The 21,173-nt window shown below is 37.2% G+C and overlaps 1 protein-coding gene across 2 annotated transcripts in view; it reads right to left on the bottom strand.

Annotated features, from left to right (window-relative positions):
- rxraa (retinoid X receptor, alpha a) overlaps window positions 1–21,173 on the bottom strand; it is a 99,250-nt gene that overhangs the window by 20,476 nt on the left and 57,601 nt on the right. For both annotated transcript variants that reach the window (XM_088435065.1, XM_088435066.1), the window contains exons 3-5: window positions 19,619–19,857; window positions 4,412–4,562; window positions 3,032–3,211 (exon numbers count right to left, since the gene is read on the bottom strand). In XM_088435065.1, coding sequence (XP_088291191.1) covers window positions 3,032–3,211; window positions 4,412–4,562; window positions 19,619–19,857 — 570 coding nt within the window. The remainder of the gene's footprint in view (window positions 1–3,031; window positions 3,212–4,411; window positions 4,563–19,618; window positions 19,858–21,173) is intronic.

Genomic DNA, 21,173 nt, shown 5'->3' with positions numbered 1-21,173 from the left:
AGAAAAACCGCACCTCCACCCTTGAGTAGAGAGAGGAAAAGATGCAAGAGTGTATGCATGTTTTTTTCAGAGTATAATTAACTAGAATCAAAATACCACGTACAAAAAAACAACAACTTGTGACTATTTTAAAGTTTATTCTGCATGGGTTAAAAAAAAATGAGGCAAAAACGTGTTGCATAAATGGTGACTTTCGGCAATTTCAATCGATATGCACGCTTCCACGCGCACCTGGAAAAGTGACCTGCCGCACAAACATAACATAGCGAGATTGCAGAATGATCTGTTTTCATGTTTCTGCGGTCACAACGAGGGGGCAGCAAGCAAGTGGTTGTTCGAGGAGGAGAAGGAAAGGGGCCCCACTTTAGAGGATCTGCTGTCTGGCAGTGGAGGTCAGCCCAAGGGTAAAATACTTCGTCGGAGTCAGAGAGAGGTGAAGAGGGCTGAAATCATGTTAACTTTACTCTCCGCCTTCCTCCTCCTCTCTCCTGACTGCAAGAGTATAAATTTATATAATCCTGTTCCTATTTCTGTGGATTCACTTAGCCTTTTGGGCTACTACTGCTTTGTTCTCCAACTACTATCCTCGGGGTGTAGTAGTCGGCTGAGGCAACGCTATGAGTGAGGCACGTCACAGTAAATGATAATATCCTTGAAAGAGTCCTTCACTAGTGGAGGAGAGGCCAAGTAAAGGTCAGGACAAACTGGCCGTGTATAGAAAGTGTTTTCAACATTGAAGTCACGCTCTTGGGTACGCGCACATATGCTCTTGGTTAACACCCTTCAACATCTTTAATTAATGCCTGCTGCCCATATGTGTTACTCACTCTGCATATATGTGTATTTGGTAACAGTAGTGACCATAATTGAAGAAGTGATTGATGCTTTGAATGTGCGAAACAGTTCTGAACAGCACTGCCCAGAGCGGTAATACTTTTAACACTCACGCGAGGTGTTAAAATTCACACCTTCATGTCTGTGAGCACACCCCAAGTCTCCATGGTTTTATATTTACTGGAATCTTTCATATCAGGTAATCTAGTTACGGTTTGCAATTTCCAAAGTCAGGTTACGAAGACACTAGAGGTTTGCGTCCCCATAAAAAATCAATCATGATTCTCATTTACTATGATTCAGAATTGATTTTAAAATGTCCCAAAATTAGGAGATCATAAATTAAAAAAACAAATCCACTTATGACCTGCTTCCATGTAACTTCACCACATGCACACTACCAAGGAAGAAACAACAACATCACATTACATGGTAACTGCATTCTGCAAAGGCTAAGTCAGCTTTCTTCTCCTTGCAGCTCTGTTTTACTGCCATCATATCACGTCTCTACCAGTACTAGCATCAAAATACTGCCATTAAAAAAAAATCTTATTAAATCGCTCATTAACTTTTAGTGTCAAGCATTATCAGAGGACACCGCTAGACGACCAGTATATTTAGCATTTTCACTCCTTTTTTTAAAGCCGATATATATATATATATATATATATATATATATATATATATATATATATATATATATGGGTGGTATCATACGAAAGATTGATTTCCATTCTTTACTTTATTATCATTTAGGTAATATCTGTATTGTAAGTGTGGAAACACTGTCATCCAATGGTCAAAGTTATCACTACAGTGCTCATTTGTCTTATATTAGGTAAGCATTAGTCAAGGCTGTCAGCTACCCTCCATTAAAAATAAAATATTAGACTAGAATTTTATGATTTATTATTTTTATTACTATAATAAATTACTATAAATTACTATAAAAAATACTAAGAGGAGAATTCTCATCCGTGGCACTGAGAGTTAAGGATACTAACAAATCTCTAGTATAATATAGACTGAAGACCTATAGACTGAAGCAGAAATCACCATCGATAAATAATTTTGAATCGAAAATTGATTATGAAATGATATGTGGATGCAAAAATCTGAATCAAATTGTATTGTGAGACAAAGATTATTAAATATACTGTATGTGGTAAAAAAAAAAAAAAAAAACTTAACAAACATCAATTGTTTACAAGAATCCTCTTCCAACTTCAAACACTTTCCTTTTTATATCAGTCCCCTTGCGTGCACTATGTAACAATTCAAGTCCTACGTACCAAGTCTGTCCTTTCAGGCTTTTGACAGCAGCACTTCAACAGAACAAATTTAATGCGCATCACAAATGAAGCACATCACACAATCATTGTTGACTATTTTCTGTTTCATAACGCAATCAAACACAAAAAATTGTTGTAACTGTGAAAACCTTATTTGTACTAAAAGGGTAGTTGTTCCAAACAATTCCCGCGTTTCTAAGAATCAGTAGAGCTATGACTGCAAAAAGCCAGAGGATGTGATACATGGAGAGGTTCACACGCCTCCTTTTCTGTTTTCATATCTCCAATCAACATAACATCTCTCCCTCAGGACAGTCTATTCTCATAACTTCATACAGAGTTTCCATATCCAGCAAAGATGGGCTTCTTTGAGATGCAAAAGCAGGAATCAATATTTTCCCAAAAGAATTGCCTAAAGCAGAACATTTTATAGTACAACCATCATGTTCAGCGTATTGTGGCTAATGAGATAAAAGTCTTTACCATTTATAAGTTCTGTAAGAAATAGGAATATTATATAACTTTGTTTTCACGGTTATAAATTTACTTAATAAGGCCAAATGGCATGCATGTTCACAATTGTTGAAAAAAAAGTAAAATATCTGCCTTTTATCTTGCATTCATTCCCAGGACAAACATTTGTGCATTTGCCATTGCTATTTATGGATTGTATGCCTGATTATTAGGCCTGCTGGAATTGAGTCATTCATGTAGTCAATAGTGCACCATTACAAGAAGTGCAAACAATGTATGCAAACTACTGTACCTAGTAGCAGTTGTGTTGAATTGCAGAAGCTTTGAGTTTGACATTAATATTAATCGCTTTGGGAAGTGGAACTTAAAGCAAAAAGTATAGAGATAGAAGATAGAATATAGGTGACTATCCTCAAAGGTATGTGCTGTACCTTCTCTCTTCATTCCCATTGCTAAACACTTTTGGTAGCGGCAGTATTGGCACCGGTTCCTCTGGCGTTTGTCAATGACGCAGTCCTTGTTGTCCCGACACGTGTAGGTGAGGTCTTTACGTACAGTCCTTTTGAAGAAACCTTTGCAGCCTTCGCAGCTATATACACCATAGTGTTTACCTGAGGAAAGTCAGAAACAAAAGTTGTGGTTTGTCAAAAGTACGGAAAGTTTACTGAGACATAAGGAGCCCAAACAACACCAAAAGTAATGCAATAACGACCATAAAATGACAGGCCGATGGATCACAATTTGGTTCGGCTTGAAAAAATGGCGGACTGACGGTAAGAGAGGGGGTTCCAGGGCGTCGACGAATTATGCGAAACAACCTAACAAAAATGTGTAAAATGCCCACCTATGGGGAAAAAAAAAAAAAAAAAAAACTGAAAAAAAAATTTAGCAAGAGTTGGCAGTCGAAAAAAAATACAAGAGCTCCCACAGATTTGTGTTGTGTTTTGGAAAGAAACAGAACGTTTTTTTCACTATTCTCAACATCGCCTTTCCTGCTATTTATGGTAGATCAACTGAATAAATTGTTCAGCTCAGTCTGACTCTTTGTTCGTCTTCTTCTGGTCAGATAGCAAAGATAATAAAGAGTGCCTTCAAGCACAGTTAAATGAAGCATGACTTGATATTAGGGATTTAATTGTTCCCTTTGGTTTATATCACTTTTGGTATTGTTTAAGCCCAAAGAATTATTTAAACTCAGTTGAATGCAATTAGCAACTATGTGTGTGTGAGCATGTGTATTTATGTATATATATATATATATATATATATATATATATATATATATATATATATATATATATATATATATATATATAATACATTTATGTTTTTTGAGTGTGGAAGGAAGCCGTAGAGCCCAGAAAGAATCCACACAAGCTTGTTCTCGCAGAAGTTTGTTCAGGTGTGCTGTCCCAACCACAAAGTTAAGTAGGATGGGTAGACGCATTCAATTTGCGAGCGCTGCAACAAAGAATGACTTTCATGCTTGCTAGCCCAAGATTTGGGAGCTATAAATTTCTTTCCTGTAAGTGTTGGTTTTCCACTAACACTTCCAATTCCACCGCTCTGAACTTTACTTTGCTCATGAGATGCTCTTCCATATTTGCCGTGAAAGTTACCTCAAGTGCAGCAGTCCCCCCATATTTACACCTGTTGCTAACAGCGCATGGAATGTTTAAGAGTTAAGTGAAGAAGCAATTTAGCATCTATTATTTTGGAATCGAACAGCAGGCCTTGGGGTTTTTTTTTGCATGTAATTTTCCAAGTGCATAATAATATATATCAAGGCTGTCATCCTTACAGCAACTTACCTGAGGAGCGGTCCCCACAGATGGCACAGATGTGTTTGGTGAGCGACAAGGCCGTGCCAGAGGGTTGAGCGGGCACTTTCATCACGCCGTTGAGGCCCAGCGGGGGCTTAATGTCCTCCGTGCTGCTGACCGAGTTCATCGGCGAGTTCAGCTGGAACATCAACATACACAAAAACACACAGCAGCAGGTCACTAAAGTAGTCCCGCTGAACATAAAACCGATATCAATACACGCTTTACATTACACTGGTCTGATGATTAGCTGATGGTGAAGATTAGCTGAAGGAGCATACAGTTGTAGCTTTGAGTTTGACCAACTTACAAGTTATGCAATTTGGTGTGTAATCTTTGAAGCATAGCCGGCATCGTCCTGCATGATAATGCTCATGCTAACTTATTTGCTAACGTTCACAAACGATCTACAGTAAGTATCCAAATTTCTAATTTTATGGAGGATTTTTTTGCAGGGGTCATTCCAGCACTTTGTACATTATTTTAATTTATTGTTTTAATGAAAAAAATATTATTATTGTTACTACAATTACTAGTTCTATTAGGATTAGTTAAAGCATACACAGTCTTTTATTCTGTATGAGTTTGAAATGTTTGAATGCATTTGAATGCAGCAATTTGGTGGAGCGTTACGTTACGTTGCTGTAGTGCTTAACATGACTACTCCTATTCTTCCACATTATTCTCGGACACCCTCTCCCATCCTGTATAGGTTTGAAATGTCCAACTGCATTGTCAAAATGCATTTGAATGCATCTTGTCCTCACGTCAGCAGCAACTTGAGGAGACTTGGACGTGCCGAGTTATATGGAAGGCAACCAGTACAACAAGGAAAAACTTCTAAATAAAAGCCTGATTAAGCTATGAATTGACGTCCATGTATTATTTGGAGAGTTTAAAATGAAATTTGCCTATGCAAAATTGTTGTTGTTGACCCATGAAGATTGTTCTGTACAAATCACTGAATATGTATTAAAAAACCTGGCACTCTTGAACACAAATGAACCATTTTTCCAAAACCATTTGGAACCGTTGCTTGATTCACAGTTTAGCGAGTCCATGTGTTTATATGAGGCACCAATTCCAAACTTCACACGGCAAACAGCATTGTGAAATTGCTTTTTTTGAACCTTGCATTTCTCAAAAGAGGGGCAGTGGGCTAGCCACCAAAGGTTACTGTGCAGTAAGCTGAGTTTTGCAGTGTCATGGCAGTCAAAGAAGAAAGCTTTGCAAGAAAGCTTTTTGAATGAATGAGTAGAGCTGCAGGTTGAATTCATTCTGTTTCAGATTTAAAATTGAAAAGCCAGATCTCACACAATTCCACCACTGGAACTACGTTCTTCATCCTCCTATCATGCCCCCACCGGTTCAAAAATGTTTCATCAGTGATTTAAAAAAAAAAGTTTTTGCAGAAGTAAATCTCCAAGCCTAAATCTTACTTTAAATTTGACCACGTTCTCCCTGATGTTGAGCTTTGATAAAATTCTTCTGAAGGTGGCCCCTCTTTGCCTTATGCTAAGTGTGAAGCAAGCCTGGCTAATTATTTTAACCAGCTATGTGCTATTTCAGGAGAAATAAAAGTTAGGGGAGCCAAGAAATAATCCTAAAATACTAAACGTACAGTTTGGAGCAGCAGCTAATAGAGCCCTCCATTAAATACATCACAGGGGGAAGAAAATAAAAGCACTAGTCTATTGACTAGTCAAACAACTCTATAGAGAAGTGTTATGGTTAAACAGTTATGTTTTACAGTTTCTGTACATGTAAAACATACAACAACAATCAGCTATAAATGAATATAAAGATTATATGTAACATTGTATTGACAACAATGCTTCTCACACTGAATAGTCAAGAAAAAGTATATTATTGGCAAAAAAATTGACCTGATATGCTAAGTAAATAACTAACTATTGGACTATGATAAATACTTTGTAGGACTTTTATGTTAATTATAAACACACAAAAGTCAAAGGTTTACACACTTGTTATATAGCGTTTCTGTTAGAGAAACCGTAATAGGTAAATGTGTATAGTTCTCATATACTAGTTATAATGTGAGAATTCACCTTTATTTGAAATACATGGATATACACGTACATAATAAAGGATGTACGGGTAGATAATAAAATCTGAAGGTGTATGTCCAGGCCCAGGTCCAGACACACAAGACTTGCTCAGGCATCACATTTCAATGTACATTTTTCCTCGAAGCGATAATACCGTGTCTTCGTAGATTTACATATTCCAAGCCAGATGCTTTACCTTCCGTTCAAATGGAAAATTCCAGAGGACTTCTGCAACTTTTTATATTCATTTTCACAGAATTCAGCATGACATGTGGTGTCATGGGAACCTGAGCTGGACCTAGACTAGAAAATCAAAAGCTCATGTGGGTTTCAATATTTGGCTGGTTCAGCCGGTTGAAAAGTTTAAACCGCCCCCCAAACACTTAAAACACACTGACACATATTGCACAAACACACAGACGCGCACACGTTCAGACATTTACGCAAATAGTTCATCACCCCATTGAGATTAAATTCCATTTATAACACACTCTTTCATTAATAATTTCAAAAGATAAAATGTGTCATCCACTGATCTTGTGTGGCATTAGTGCTTGTGACAACATGAGTTGCCATTGCATACCAAACAAAGACATCATAAGACTTTTTTTTTTTTTTTTTTTCCTGCCGAAAGGCAAAGCTGCACGTTGCCAGGAATTAATGCAAAAGCACAACTGCACTGATGTCAAAGAGTCCAAGTTACTTAACGTCTGTCCTCCGGCTAATATGAGGAACCGAAGACATTTTGTCAGTCTATATTGTTGTGCATAAATGGGCCAATGGGAAATCAGTTCGATTTATATAAGCTGTGACATCCAGCCCGTCGAAAATCAGCAAGGTTAGACATTGAAACAAAAAAAATAAATACATAAAATAAAAAATACTAAGAATATAAATGCTTGGCTAACCTCTCCTTGTTGCTAGCTGTGTGTGAGTCATCATGCATGAGGGCATGAAAAATGGTCTGTCAAAAAATTCAATTTATGCAATGTAGGTAAACTACAATTATAACAATGTATTGTTTATTGTTTTCTAGAGAACAGGACACATTTGAATACAGCATCTTAAATGAGCCACAAGACTGAGGACAACTGAAATAAACCAATCACAAACCAATTACAGTCGGCAACTCCCGTCTGCTCAACGAAAACAACTGACAACAATGGTGTTCTTGTGGGTAGACAACTTTTAGAAACACCATTTATACTGCTGTGTGTCGAGAAATAATTATGTTTAAAACGGTAGTTATATTGTAATAATACAAAGGGAGAAATGTGGTGAGGGAGAAAGAAAAGTGTGGGTAATTGAGAAGCAATTGGTAATTAATGTGGTCAAGAGATTAAAACATTTGAGGTTAATTCAATAATATCTGTAATTTACTTATTGAGGTAATCTTATTTTATTACCTCCTAAAAAATCCCTTAAAAATTACTTCCAACCACAGTTGTTTTTTTTTTTTTTAAATGTAGATTAACATCTACTAGATATAATTTGATATTGTGGTGGCTCAAAAGATTATTATACAACAACAAAAAGGGGCTTCAGTCATTTGTGTGTTTTTTTTTCTTTTTTAAATGCAGTTATTACCATTTACCTTCTATTGTATTTGAGACTAGTCCCAAGTGCTTGCTACAATCTTTACTTTCAACCATCAGGAGGAATGGTGCAGTTTTCTTGCCAATTGCCAAATAATTAGAAATGAAAATAAAACATTGTCCATCCTGTCGGTAGCAGACTTGCTCAAACCCCAGTTTAGTTTGGCAAAGATCTTTGATATGGTTTGCATTGCCGTCTTTGTTGGTATCTGTAGCTATGGCTTCAGTTACAGTTGGGTGCTTTGCATTTACGTGGTAATCTAAACTTGCGCTGTTTCTGTGGTAAGCAAGCTCTTTTTACAAAAATGCATATCACTCTGCCTTCATCAAAGGTGTCGTCGGAGCCTTTTTTTTCTTAATGTAATTTACATGTTCTTTCATTTTCACGTCTTCTTTTTGGGTCCGAACCCCCCCTCACCATCCACAATAGGAGCCTGTCAGGTTATTTCAAACACATTGACACAATCATTATTCAGTCCAGGATGTGATTGACCTTTGTTTTTCAACTTCAAACATTAAGCATAAGAAGCCTATATATTGATCAGAAAGCAAACATTTAGAGTTTAGAATGAGTGCAATTATTTTTTTAAATTATAACTAATTAATTAATCATAATTAATCTTAAATTGACACCCCCTTTTATTTGATTGCACTTGTGCATTTCAGAGAGCGTATCTCTTCACATTTTGCTTTTTAGCCCCAGGTACACATCAAATAAAAAAAAAAGATAAATATTATTGTCAAGCAAAATCTCTACTGTTGTGGTTTACAAATGTTTTTTTTTTTTTTCTGCAATTTATTTTTTTGTATTTTGTATGCACGCTTAGCAATCTTTTGATGCTATTCATTCGCTGTTAAAATTTTAAATTGCAGTACTAGCTAATGGTTGCAGAACCGCACACACTGCATGACAGTTGCATTAGGTCACATTACTCAGTGGCTGGCCAAAGATGCTTTGTTGTCATCAACACAGCTGCATGAACTGTTTGGTACCAATTCAGGAAGCAAGTGCACTCCCAGTCACATCTCAACATACTCCGAGTTGCACGCCCGCACACTCTAACACACACACATTGTCTTACCTCACTTGAACGCTTGTGTCTAGTCTTTTGCCCTGCAGCACAGCCCTAACAGAGCTGTTTCCTCAGCTGGGATGGTTTCTATCAAACCTTCTGCTGCCTGACAGAAAAGACTCTTCCATTCACAATCTATTTTCAGTAAACTTGCAACTCAATCTCAGCAGTGCTGCTTGCTGCTGTGGGGTGGGCTGGCTGGGAACCCTTTCTCCCCCTTTTCTATCCATGGTGATGGAGACAAGTCTGGGGGATTAAAGTAGCTCAGGGCCGGTACTGGAAATAGAATACATGCTCCCTGAACACACACATGTGACCCTGCACAGAATGGTATGCCAGCTGTGTGTACAGTATTATCATTTTAGGAAATCCGTTGAGGAAGCCGTTTTACATATTATATGCAGCAGCTTTTTTTTTTTTTTTTTTATAAGTAGAAGTGGAACGCTTAGTTTAAAACTTTTACAGACTTAGTGAGATAAACAAATTAGGGGCATTTAATCTCAAGGACTAGAAATGTAGGACATGGGACTCCCTGCAGTACAATGTGCAACATGAGTGGATGTAATACCCCAGATGAATACGTTTCATGTGCGGGATGTGTTACGTAATATGATGAGGAGAACATTTGGCTGGTACATCCAGTACATTGGCAGTCTGTGTCTACTTGTAGGTGTAACACTCATTGACTGATGCATGTGACAATATACTTATCTGTGCTACCAGCTGGATTGGCTATATTGCTGAACCATTCAGCCCAGCTGTAGTATGGGATGAAATCCTGACGACTGATACATTTTGGATATGTTAAAAATTATTTTTTTTGCATGGAGATTAAAATCCTGAGCATACCACTCACTGATATCGGATGGGGCTGCAGTTAATGATTATTTTGCTCATCGATAGAAAGAAAAAAAAAAAAGAAAAAAAATGAATTCATTCAAAACAAAACTAGCTGTTCTGTGAAGAAGACATATTATACAATGTATTCATAATTCTAACTGTCAGTGGCTAAAATGCAATGCAAGAAAACCCCAAGAAAAGAAAGGCGAATATTGCTAACGAAACCTAATTCATTTACATAAATTCGATTTCAAAACACGGTAACTTCTACAGATGGGCAAATACCAATACCATGTTGTGTCCCCTCACCAATTCACGCTTCATAGTTTTTTAAAAATACCATCACTTTACAGCGGCTATTACCCATTGTACTGCGATGCCTCTCATGCTCAGTCCTAACATGGACTCTGAAGCAGCCTAACAACCTGTTAATACTCAGTCTTATTTGGCCATAAATGAAGGCACTTTTGCTTAAAACCATACCACTGCTCATCATTCTACATCAACGAGTCATGGTATTATATAAGAGTGCTTTGACTTCATGACTCTTCTAGTCGGTGCACTTGTAGCTGAGAGTGAGCATGGATGGGATGTGGGTCGATGCATGAAGGAATGACAACACAAGCTTAGCCTGGCCCTTTAAGAAAAATTGCACAGAGGAGAATGAGCGAGGGGGAGGTGTAAATTTTATGCACGTACAATATTTGTCAGGATTGGGAGCAGGGGGGAGGTTTTTGTGCCCATTTATCACAAAAAATGAGGGAACACAGTATCGGTATTGTGCTGATACCTGGCAAAAGTAATGGGTCTCTCAACGGAAGCAGATACTGTCGGCAGTTTTGTGATTACAAAATGAAAATTACAAATTCGACAAGAAAATTGCCACTGATCTCATGGATTGTATAAACATTTCTGCAATGTAATAGGTACCGTATTTGTCTGAATGCAAGTCTTTTTTTTTTTTTTTCCGCATTTTGAATTCCCATATTAAGGGGAGGGTCGACTTATAACCACATAAATCATAACAGACCATTATTTTTCACATATCTATGTTTGAATAACAGAATGTAAAACGCAAAATGAGTATGTAACACGATGTAATTTTTGAGGCTTAAATCAACGTGTCAGATAGTGACAATGAATTATAGGGATTTTAGACAACTTAATATTCATTAAAAGAAAGAATTGAAAGTTTAAATCATTTTATTGTTGCAGGATTAGTTTCAACATTGCCTCGCAGTCTTGTCTCATTTCCAACCCACACCGTCCCACTATAACTGCAACTGTATGTTACTCGATATACTGTACGATGTAGAAATGCCTCTAAAAATATTGTAATTTGAGCATTACATAGCAATAACAATAATAATAATAATAAATAATAAATAACAATAATAATGAGCATTACATTACAATAACACACACCATGTGTTTTAGTTAGACAGCAATTATCTATGTAACAACTAAAGTTAGGTATAGACTTATACTTGCGTTTTTGTAAATTTCACCCAAATTGATGTTAAAAAAGGGGGCGGGGTCGACTTTTAAGCGGTCGACTTGTTCTTGGAGAAATACGGTAGATCTTTCTTCAAAATTAGGTCAATTTTGTATTCAAAGTTGTATTGGCATCGGTATTTGGTATCAGTATTAGTGACACTCAAGAGTTTAATACTTGTACTGGTATAGGTCAACGCAAACAGAACGTATGCAAACAAAAAGTATGCAAACAAAAAGTAGCAACATTATGGTAATTCCTATGATGAGCAATAATCTTGGCTGAGTCGGTCCTATAAACAATTAGTATGCCATGGAAAACACGTTGCTGGAAAAAAAAAATTGAAAAGAGCCGTCCCTGGAGTAAGCAGAGGAGAAAAGGGAAAAGAGTGGAGACAGTTGAGGCCTCTGCTTAAGAGGGGCTTAGTTTGATTCAGAGCACAGACTTTGCTCAGAAAGACACTTCAAAAGCAAACATCAAATCCGAGCGTACCACTCTTCAATACGTAACTCTCTTGTGGAACTCCAGTTGCTTTCCAGTTCAAGGGCACCTTTTTTCAACTTACAGAAAGTTATCTCCTCAGTATTAGGGTACTACGATGATCAACAACGCTGAGCAAAAAGAAGAAAGTTTTTCTTTTGATTTGTGAAAACTTTACAGAAAGATAGTGTTGTTAAAACTGTTCACACAGACATCCACTTAATGAATGCACTTTGTAAATATTAAGTATTGTCTACTTAAAAATATATCTGGCAAACTTCTGGCATAGCTTTGAGGCGTAAATTTTTAGTCAGCCTATTTTTAAAGTTGATTGACCCAACTTGGTTGACTTTTTTTCCCATTCCTAATCTGGATTCAGAATGTTTTCTTTGTGCAACCGCTTGAAAAAAAAAGATGTGAATTTAGTCAAACTTTTTTTTTTCTTTTGTCACAAACCATGGACAGAAAGATCCCAATTTACAATGCCAAATCAAGGTAAGAAATTCTATGCAATGTGAGGAAGACTGTCATGAGGAAGTGGGTAGAATCTCAAATCTCCCGTTGACAGGAGTCAACACCTAACCAGCTGCCTTCACAGAGGTGAGGACAGCGATGAGGTCATGATGTAACTTAAAGATAACCCCGTCACCTTTCAACCCTCAAACCACATAAGGACTACTTCCTCCGAAAAGCAACTTATCTTCACCATCCTCCGAAGTACTGGTGGGCTGGCTAAAAACTTTCTTCTTATCCCTAATTAGTGTGTGCGTGCATTTGTGTGAATCCTATCTGAACACAAACCAGCAGTAATGGAGGATTGGATTTCACACAGGCTGGTGTTAATGGGCTTGCGCTTCTGTGGCCTTCAGGGTGAAATATTCACAATAAGACAACCTTTAGGATCAGTTACACTGATAAATGTTTGAGGAACACCTGTTTGAACAATGAATGTTTCACAAGTAAGAACAAATCGAGCGACACGTGAAAGCATGTACACCGTATATTGAATGGCTCCCAGACACTATGTACAATATGTGTGCTGATAGACTTTGAGGAACATCTGCAAATGCCGGTAATATAACAACAAAATACTGAACAGAAAACTTTTTTCTTTTTTAGCAAAACTATTCAAAATGGATGAGAGCTAAGATCCTGTAAATTGAATTCAGAGAATAAATTCATTATTTTTGCAAAAAATGTGTAAAGACGGGAGATCTACGTAGTACTGAGGTGCAGATGGATATCGAACAAACATTCACGCGCCCAATCACACCTAAGGACAATTTAGCCACGATTGGTCATTACGAGAGCCCTGAGCCACTGTGAGTTCATTTTAAGGAAACGTTTTGACCCAGTTTGAATAAATAAAAGACTCCCTCTACACACTGCCAATGGATCGTATTTAGCTGAAGCAGACTAGACAGCTCAGAGGTTTTCCACATTTACCCCATACTGGGCCACACTCAAATAACTCGGTTCCTCACACGCACCGCTGGCAAAATGAGCTTTTCGCTCGATTTTGTTTCCCAAAAATGAAATACAAAAATGAGAAGAAGCAAGGCTATTAGTAATGCAAGGGTAAATATGCAAGTTTTGGCAAAATAAATGAGAGATCATTCAAACAGCTCCCACTGAAGTTTAAAAAAAAAAAAAGTATATATATGATAAGGATGATAAATGCAACATTTACGAGAAATCAAAAGATTTATTTGCTTTGACTTATGGTCTAAATTCTCTAGTTTCAGCTTCTCTATGACAATTATTCTGATGAACTTTTTTGTGCAAACATCTGCTTTTTACTGTTCTAAAACAATCAGCAAAACAGTAACAAAACATTTAAAATGGTTGAGTAACATCAGTTCTTCTTGGGCTATTGCTTAACTTTTGTTTTTATTACTAAACTAAACCAATAAACAATAGTTGGGTAATAAACAGTACTCAAGGAAAACATTGTATGTAAAATACAATTGTATCCAATTATTTGATTAATCAGCGATATGAGTGATAATCAATACTAAAAAAAACAAAAAAAAATGATAGTTGCATCCCTCAACTAAAATGCTGGATACTTGATTGAAACCAAATGTCATTACATGCCACGAAATGCCAGTAATGATCTTAGAAAAAGGATTTCAGTCCTGAAATATCTGAATCTCTAATATACATCTAAAATACACCGCATTTTCCAAATAAGAGCTTTGTACCTTAAACTTTGTTACCTAAAGCAGTTAGATCAATATCCTGAACAAGCTAAAAAGACACACAACCGTTCCAAGAGTACACACAAAGTGGATGTCGACGACATCCCTGAATTGGTAAAATGAATACACCCCAAACACATCTTAATCAGTTCTCTGAGATTTTTAGTCCAATAGCTCTGTGTGTTGTGATTCCCCGAATCTACTTTTCGGGTCTTTCATGTATTAGGCTTCTGTTAATCAAAGCAACACCTCCTTACAAAAGCCTCTGCATGGATGCCTTCCAAGTCGGAGTTGTTTTAAGCTTTGAGTTTGTACTAGCAGAAAACAGCTGCAGTAAACATGAGAAAATGGGAGCAGAGCAGAGAAAAAAAAGATTCCAATTCTATAAAATATGCAAGTATGCTCTAAATACAACTCAAAAATAGTTTTACTACATTTCTGGTAAGTTGTACTTTGTTAAACTAGCATTAGTGGGGGTGGGGTGCAAGCTGCTTCTAATTGCCACCTGGAAACAACTTTGGCTGTGAAAACTCTTGTCGCCCATCCATTTGGGGGTTGATTGACATTAGAGAGTCTTAACTGTTCTCCTGGGAGCCAACACAGAGCCCCTTTGTGCAGCCAATAGAGCCCCGCCACCATGATGTCATGCAGAGTGACTGCAGCAAGGCCCATCAAAGACAGGGAATGGACCTTTATGACTCCCACACAGGAAGCTCTCTCTCTCTCTCTCTCGCTCTCTCTCTCTCTCGCTCTCTCTCTCTCTCCACTGCCCTCTCTGTCATTTGCTGTCTCTTAACGCTCTCTCCTTCGCTGTCACTTAACTCTTTCTTTTAGACATGTTGTGTTTTAGTTGCCAAGCGACCCCTGCGAAAACATGACATATTCAAAAGTGGTGCATGACATCACCGTCGCTTCTCATTTATAACTCATTGGGCCCAAGCGCTATTTCTTCTAAAACATTTATACCTTTAACAAATGAGTGTCCCTTCGGTTTGACTCCACTTTTTAGGTGATTTTTTTTAAAGGCACTCTAAAGTCCCCACATGGCTTGATATTAGTTGGAGCAATGGTTCTCAACCTTTTTTTCAGGGATGTTCCTACCCCCTGTGAAATAATTTTTCAGCCGAGTACATCCCAACCAAGGCCAGCAACCTAAAACAGAGTGCTGTGCCATCCCTGTCTGATTTATTAAACTTTGAAACTATATTTTAGTGGTATCTCTAGGTATACTTCATTCAGCAATTCCAGATGATAGATCGTACAACATCATTTCTGGCTAGTCTGCCGCAAAACTGCAACTGCAATGACTAGGGCTTAATGATTAATTGCATTTGTAATATAATCACGATGTGATAAAACTTGATATCCTAATTGCAAAGGCTGCCATTCAAATGGATGTGCAGCAGAGAGTGAATATGAAAAGGGAGGAGTGGTTAGGGGTAAGCAGGCATAGACGCTGCAGCTGTAAATACAGCCTGCGTGTAATTTCTGGTGAATTGTCTCTCATAAGATCTTGAGAAATATTATGAACGTTTGCTCTTTTTTGACTCGTAAGGTTAGATAAAAAGTAACACACTGCCACCGAAGTGTGTGTATATGAGTGTGCGGCTAATTTGAGTGTCTCACCTGTTGTGTGAACAAGCAAGCCAGTCTTATGTGTGCCACACACGCAAATTGTTGACTTTGATTTATGTGCCAGTCAAGTGATTTGAAAATGAAAGTCCCCCCCCCGTATGTGGTTGTCGTTTGAAATTCATGGTATCAGAAAATGTTACATCATATAAGGTGTAATCTTTTTTTTCATACACTTTGGCATGTGTTAATTGATTGCACCTATAATGTATGTAGGTAAATTCAGTTAAATTTCTGTTTAAGAGGTGCAGTCCATATTTCATGCAGCAAGTTGGATAAGTTGATGTGGTGAGGCCACTGATTCGTTTGTATTATTGCTAAAATCGGTCCTTAAGATTTTTGAATTTTGTACTGATGTACATCACAGTTGTGTGGCAGTATAGTAGGTTAAAAATGCAATTGTAGTACAGAAAAAGATTAGCATTTACAATAGACATGCTTTTTTGATAAAGATTATTAAGTGCATTACATGAAATCGACTATTATATATATATATATATATATATATATATATATATATATATATATATATATATATATATATATATATATATATATATATATGTATGTATGTTGCAGAGGAGTCAATATAAGTTGTTTCACATTCCACTTGATTAGCTTTTAATTTAAAAAGAAAACCATTCTGTTCCCCACTGCATTAAAATCCATAAAATTATATTTTCTGATTGCTGCAGAAACCCTCACATGTCCCCTGATGTACCCTCATGCATCTTTTTCATCTTGTGTAAAAAAAAAAAAAAGTTTGCAGAATGGGGGACCTCTTTATGTTGTGCTGAACAATACCGATTACAGTCCCTTTTGACCAGGTCTAAAACACATTGCCAAACAAACATGAGCTGAAATTCTACCCCCCTTCCCTGACAAAAAAGAAACACAAATGCAAAATCAAAGTACATTTGGACATACCTTAAAAGAAAAGCATTTTCTTTGAGTTGACGTAAGAACTGGCAGTTAACTGGCAGGATAATTGTTCTCTCAACATGTGGTTCGGGCTTTGAGAAAACACAAGAATCTAGTCATAATGAGAGTTTAGTCATCCTTTCCCCTGCTTTCATCATTTTGTCGTTGCTGCCTATCTTTGTAGGAAAGGCTCTTTAAAGCTTATGAAATTGCACATTTACAGCATTCGAACATAAAGACCTTTGAAGCATATCGATTAAAACAAGAATAATTAAGAACATTCTGTTTGTAAAATGTTCTTTTGTCTCAATGAATTTAGTGCCATTTGCTTTTATAAATATTATGTAGGGAATTGGGCATAGAAGTAAGCACTTTATTGTATGGGTGAAATGGTTAATATATTAATCTACAGATAATAGATTATATAAATAGATTATTCTAAGAATCAACAACGAGACCCAAAATTTTCAGAAACCTCATAAATCCAACCTCCTAACATTAAACATTTCCAAGATTGAATAAGACTAATATTGTTGAATCAAAGTAAGATATTTACAAGCATCTGCCTTAACCCCCCCCAATAAAGTGAAATTTTTGCCGATTTTATGACATGTACGGTATTTTATGACAGTACCAAAATCATTACAAAATGTTTTATTTTTGCTCTATATTGATGGAAATTAAAACATGCCCATCATTTAATAGGCAGTATAATCAATGATTAAAATAATTGTTAGTGGTAGGCTGACTACTGTATTCATAAGCAGAAAGGGATTGGGAATTACACACATTCTTTACATTTATTCATCAAAAGCAAATCTCGTTACAAAACATGTGAGATCCCAATACAATATTGCGATTGTTATTTTATCCAACCCCCGCCGCTATAAATTACAGTGCCTTTACTTTTCTTTCGCTAACCTCATTCAACTTCCCATGAGAATTGGCTGTATGTGGTTAGGATTTGCCAGCAGGTGCATAGGACTTTGCTATAGTGGTTTTGGAAGAATGCAGAAACTTAACAGTGACTTTGTTTCAGTTAACTCGCAGAACAGTCGTCAGGCAAGTGTTTTGATCAAATAGCAACAATCGCCTGATGAAAGTCACTGTCCCATGTAGCATGGCACTTCATGACCAAAGATATGGTGGCATCTCAGCCCTCAGAGTGACATTCCCACATCAAACTGATGTTCCCCACCCTAAAAACGCAACAGCGAACAGCCCCTGGAGTCTAAGATATGCAAACATTCACGGATTAAAGGCTCAAATCATCAAACATTTGACATCACACATTATGTCAGACTTTGCCCAATTTGAATGCACAATGCATGGTGGAAAACGCAAGAGTCCTTGTGCAATAATAAAACCGGTACCTAAATGCATTCATTTTGAAATATAATTTACGGAAAAAAATAGCACATTTACAAACAACACATTTAATCACACTTTTTTTTTTCCCCCCTACACTGCTGGTACCCTAATTTCTGGCATACGTCGAATTATTAGGCTAAGGCTACGTTTACATGTGCCTGTTTATTGATTATGCCATTGCACCATAACATTTCAACACAGTCATAACATGGAAGTGAATAATACGAATAAAATAGAAATATTAAACATCATATGGTTAGTCTATATTGATTTTAAATTAGGGTGAACTTGTCAATATTCCAGTTGCTCATATCAGAAATTGTTTTGAAAATTAATTGATTTAGACCATATTTATTGGTCAATTTGTAATATTTTTCATGAGTTTACATACACAATGTGTTGTTTGTGTTGATACGGATGTGCATTGATGACAATAGTCTCATATTGATGCTAAGTGCAAAATCTTATATTTGTTTCAGCGCTTGTGTATTTACTAGGGCTAAAACCAGTTACAAGAAAAAAACAGACAATAACTACCTATACAATCAATCTACATTACAATGTAAATGTGAATGTTTTAAACTCTTTGCAAATTGCCAATTAATCCAAACTATAACAAATTGTTCTAAGCAAATATTTGAAAGTCTTGATATGCCTCTAGCAATTAAAAAAAAAAAAAAGTCCTTTCACAAGTAACCATAGTCCGCACTAGCTTTAGCTCAGAAGGGAGTGTTAAGTCCTGCAATTGTATTGAATAGTCCATCCAAATAGTTTCACGTTGCACAATCATTAGCAACCGCAAAAAGGGCAGCAACTGCATTTTAAAAGAAACTTTCAATTTGAGATATGGCTCAAGGCAGAAATGGGGCCACTGCAGACTTTGATGTCTTAATTGTGTGTGTATGAGTGAGCGTGTCCTCGTATATGTATGTGTGAGTTTTAACTCCAAAGAAACTAGTGGCACACATTGATGAAAAAAAAATGACAGAATGGGAAAGATGATGCAAAAAAGATGAAGGGGGAAAGGACTACCACAGAGAGAACTGAAGAAGATTGAAGGGATAGAGGCAATGTGTGGTGTGAGACAGTGACAAATGCGGCTCTTATATAGCGGAAGAGTGACAGAGCTAAACTACTATGGAATCCAAGTTGAATAGGCCTTGATTAACTGTGGCATGGGGTCAAAGCAGAGCCTCGGTCTGCTGGGGCCGACTTAGGAGAATTAAGTACGTGCCACAGTCAGCATGCGTAATTTGCACTTCTGAGGCACGTCAATACAATTTGGAAGACATGATAAATTAATAGGACAGCTGTAGTTTCATTTTTTTTTCCAGTGCAACACTATGAAAATAACAAACTTATTAGAATAACAACTCATTGAAAAATACAGTAATTTATTGAGAAAATTAAGAAAGTTTGTCATTTTCTCCGATGTAAATCCATGAACTCCGCTTTCAAGGTTACATTGGTAGATAAGGGCGCACGTACAAAGGTGTCAGTGTCTGTTACTGGCCTCACCTGGGGGCTGACACTGGGGCCGTAGCCCATCCCGGGCGAGGTCATGGAATGAGGTCCCATGGGCGAGCTGATGACGGAGAAGGGCGAGGCCAGGCCGTTCATGGGCGAGCTCAACGTGCTGATGGGAGAGTGAAGCGACCCGGAGGGCCCCATGGTCGTCGGACTGAGCAAAGAGGGGTGCATTCCTCGATGGGAGGTAGGTGAGCCCAGGGGTGAGGAGCCCATCTGACCTGATGAGTCTGTTAGAAAGAAAGAATCATTTTTGAGTGTTCCATCCATCTATCTGCTTGAACCCATATTTCAATCCAACACAAAACTAGAGTACTTCTGGTGACTAAAACATGAAAACATGCTCTTCAGATTTTCAAGAGACAGAGCAGCACCCTCAAAACTATCTGCCATAAACAGGCCAGTAAATAGAGGGTGAAAAAATTGAGTATTTGAAAGAACTCATGACAATAGTAAAACACCTGTAAACTTTTTTTCACCAACAGAAGGCTCTGTGAGGAGAGAATACCTGTAATAAACTGATGAGTGGAAGGGATGTTCCTGACAAAAGAAAAAAAAGACCTTGTACCCAAGTGGAAGGTAAATGCAACAAGATTGCAAATAAATTGATGAGGTCATGTATTAAATCTATTCTGTCCTATCTTGTTCTTCCTTATAAAAATGTGCTACTCTTAACCTTGAATGGGAACCTTCCATCAACCATCATCCCATCAGCTGTCAACACACACGATATGGGACAGGCAAGAGGCAAGACTTTGGTGACAGGGTTGTACGTGCACTGATAATGACATTGCCTTGCCTGTGTCATCTTTCATCACTACGTTTAACTCAGTTTTCCTTTTTTTCCAGCATGAGCCATGACTAGCTAGCTGTCCTTGTATTTTTGCTCACTTTATGAGCTGAAGTGTGCTGAACCATTTGTTTTCTCTCAAGTGGAGTCCGAGCCTGAAAGTCAAACAAGTTTGTACAATTAAAAAGTCCGGCAAATCTTATTTCTACGAACTAGTGATTGATCGGCCTCCGGATTAAGGCCAAAAACAAATCAGCCAAATGGCTAATATTTGCCAGGTGCTCTAACTATGTTACCTTCATGGACTTCAGACATTTAAAGTACATCAGTTATGTGAAAGCAACCTGTCATTATTTACTACCGTACACATAAATCCATACTATAGCCATGTATCCTTAAATATGTATCATAATGTTTGCTGATAAACACATTCTCTGGACCTGTCATTCATTCAAAATATCAAATCTTCTAAGAATTGACCTGGATGTCACTACTTTACAGACAACTACAACATTCAACTGCTAATAATAAAAACTAACAAAAAATAATGTTGATATAACTTAATTGCTCCACACAATGCATTCTGTGAACCGAAAAGTAAAGTATATATTTATTGTTGAATCCTTGCTTTTCACAGATAACAGGTACCAGGTCAGCCTGTCAGTAATGAAAATATGCATATGATTGACACCTATTGACATGCATTGGGAGGAAATAAATCAGAAAACAAAATGGTCAGCATCGACCTCAAAACAA

Source organism: Hippichthys cyanospilos, chromosome 15 (assembly GCF_059441005.1).
Source record: "Hippichthys cyanospilos isolate Australia breed blue-spotted pipefish chromosome 15, RoL_Hcya_1.0, whole genome shotgun sequence".
NCBI classification, from domain to species: Eukaryota; Metazoa; Chordata; class Actinopteri; order Syngnathiformes; family Syngnathidae; genus Hippichthys; species Hippichthys cyanospilos.
Note: the sequence above shows the minus strand (reverse complement) of the source record. Positions and strands in the feature narration are given on the sequence as shown.